Below are 2,494 nucleotides of genomic sequence, written 5' to 3' on the forward strand. Positions count from 1 at the left end.
TGTGCTGGTAGCATTTATTAACTGTAGGTAGATCATATATTAGGTACAAGTCGATTGATTAGGGGAGCCAATTCTTCCCGCATTGACTAGCTCAACAATTGACCAAGCATCAGCTGACATTTATGCCGCTGTACAAATATAAGTGGAAGTTTGCGCAATTGGAGATTATTATTACATGGAGCGAGACCAGAATACTTCATCTTTAACATTCTTCTGATGGTGTATGAAATGTTGCACTGGACAGTGCATCTGAAAGGCCCAAACAGGCACCTTCATGCTGCTGTGGCAGTGGGGGGCAAGGTGTACTCCTTTGGAGGGTTCTGTGCATGGGATAGTCCTAAATGCATGTATGCCATGGCTCAGATTGATGTACAGGTCTTCAACACAGTGTCTCTGTGCTGGATCAAGTTGCCCCTAGTGGCAGCTGGTGGAGTTCAAAGTCCTCTTGAAGTTCCATCTATGCGCGATGGCCACACAGTTGTGTTGATCGAAGGTGTCATCTACATCTGGGGAGGATATATGTACACAAGAGAATGCTGCAATGTGCTTTATTTATTTGATGTCAACACCCACAGATGGTTAAATTCCAAGATTTCTGGGACTGTCCCAGAGGCGAGGTGTGGTCATTCAGCCTGTGTCTTGGGGAAGGTCATGTATATCTTTGGAGGGTTCAACAAGCTGACTAAACACACCTACAATGACATCCACAAGTTAGACACAACCACAATGACATGGTCTATAATCAACGCCAGAGGCACACCAGCACCTGTTTCAGAATGTCACACTGCCACCATCATAGGAACAAAGATGTTTGTATTCGGGGGCACAGCACACCAGATTCACATAAATTACAACAACATCAGAGTGTTTGACACAGAGACCAACTTCTGGCTCAATATGTCTTCAGCACAGCTTCTTCCAGAAGGACGCGCGTGTCATTCAGCCTTTGCCTACAATGGAGAACTGTACATATTTGGTGGCTCCAACTTTCTTTTGGACCGGAGCTTCAATGATCTGTGGAAATTCAGTCCAGAGACCTTCTCCTGGAAGAAGGTTGAGCCCAGGGGAAAAAGCCCATGTTGGATGTGTAGGATGTGTTGTTGCATGGTGGGAGATCTTATCATCCTCTTTGGAGGATACAGATACACACCCGTTCCACTGGACATTGACGGTCTTGAAGGTGAAGATGAAAATGAAGCAGAGATGTCTTACCTGTACATTTTAGACTTAAGTCCCAGTCTGAAGACATTGTGCAAGCTTGCAGTTATTCAGTATGGTCTTGAGCAGTCTGAACTCCCACATGACATCAGGTGGGAACTGGCATCCATGACTACCAACAGAAAGAGAAAAAAAATTACAACTGCAGAAAAGGTAAAGACGAAGAGAGCTCCGAATTTAAAAAGAGTTTGCTTGTGATACCCACCAAGCAGCATCATAGGAAAACAGAACTACTACGAACTGAACGTTACCAGGGCATGGCATCAAAGGAACATGAACTTGTACTCCCAGTTAAACTTAATCAGGAATGAATGTAGAACAATTGCTTTGTTTGAAGGAACGGGCAGATATGAAAGAGAGAACTGAGAATAAGAGGGAAATTACTTTCAAAGGTGGAGACCTTTGTGTGTGTTTTTTTTTAACATATTGCGATGATGTGATGTGAGAGTGTTGACCAGTCAATACGAATTCGGGACTCCTGGATCGCTCCCTCGACTCCCTTTTATCCAGCATCAGGGTTGAGCTCTGCAGTGTTGCTAGCTCCACTGTCACGCCACAGTGTGCCTACATACTGTAGGTGCTGTGTCTCTTTCCCCTCCTGGCTGTGCTTATTGGCTTAGCTCCCAGAGTGTGGGTTTGCTCACCGCCGGTTCTGGCTGCCCATGCAGCCAGACTCATCTGTCTCCCTGACCTTGTCCATGACCTACGGGAGGTCTATGAGGTACGCGTTTTCGATGTAGTCATCAAGTGCCATTCATAGCATTCTTGTGTATACATCGATTTTCCTGCTGTGACGTGAGCGTCCATGTCTCTGCCCGTATAGCTGGATTACTGATTCTACGTAAGCTGGGGTCATCATCCCCCATTTCAGATTACTGCACTTTCCTGGCCCTCAGACAGATAGATCATCATGACCATGCTCAGTTATAAAAGTATGAGATCAGTCCTGTTGAAGCAAGGTACTCTCCCATCCCAAAGGTGACCATCTTTTGTGTCTCAGTATCTTTCTACTGTAATGGACCAGTGGAGAATACATTAGCTTGTTTAAAGGACAACAACCAAGGTTCATGATGTAGCGTTTGAATTGAGTGTAAATGTTTTGATTGGCTGAGCATGGAATGTGGTGTATGCGCAATGATAAGAGCGCCACTCACTTCACACTTGTGATCCCCCCCTCTACCATTTGTCGCTTTGTCGCGTTTTTGCAATTTTCTCGGCAAGTGGCTAAATGTAAATATGTATTTATTTTAATTTTTAATTTAATTTAAATGTTACG

General features: G+C 44.5%; 1 protein-coding gene across 1 annotated transcript; it reads left to right on the forward strand.

Moving 5' to 3' along the window:
* Positions 1–228: 228 nt before the first annotated feature.
* Positions 229–2,063, forward strand: LOC308321768 (kelch domain-containing protein 3-like; the record flags this gene model as incomplete). The annotated part of the gene is made up of 3 exons (XM_080772858.1): positions 229–1,371; positions 1,839–1,939; positions 2,042–2,063. 3 exons carry the CDS (start codon positions 229–231, stop codon positions 2,061–2,063), a joined length of 1,266 nt encoding a protein of 421 aa, XP_080628984.1.
* Between the last annotated feature and the right edge of the window lie 431 nt (positions 2,064–2,494).

The sequence above is a fragment of the Protomyctophum bolini genome (assembly GCF_963924005.1).
Source record: "Protomyctophum bolini genome assembly, chromosome: 9".
Taxonomy (NCBI): Eukaryota; Metazoa; Chordata; class Actinopteri; order Myctophiformes; family Myctophidae; genus Protomyctophum; species Protomyctophum bolini.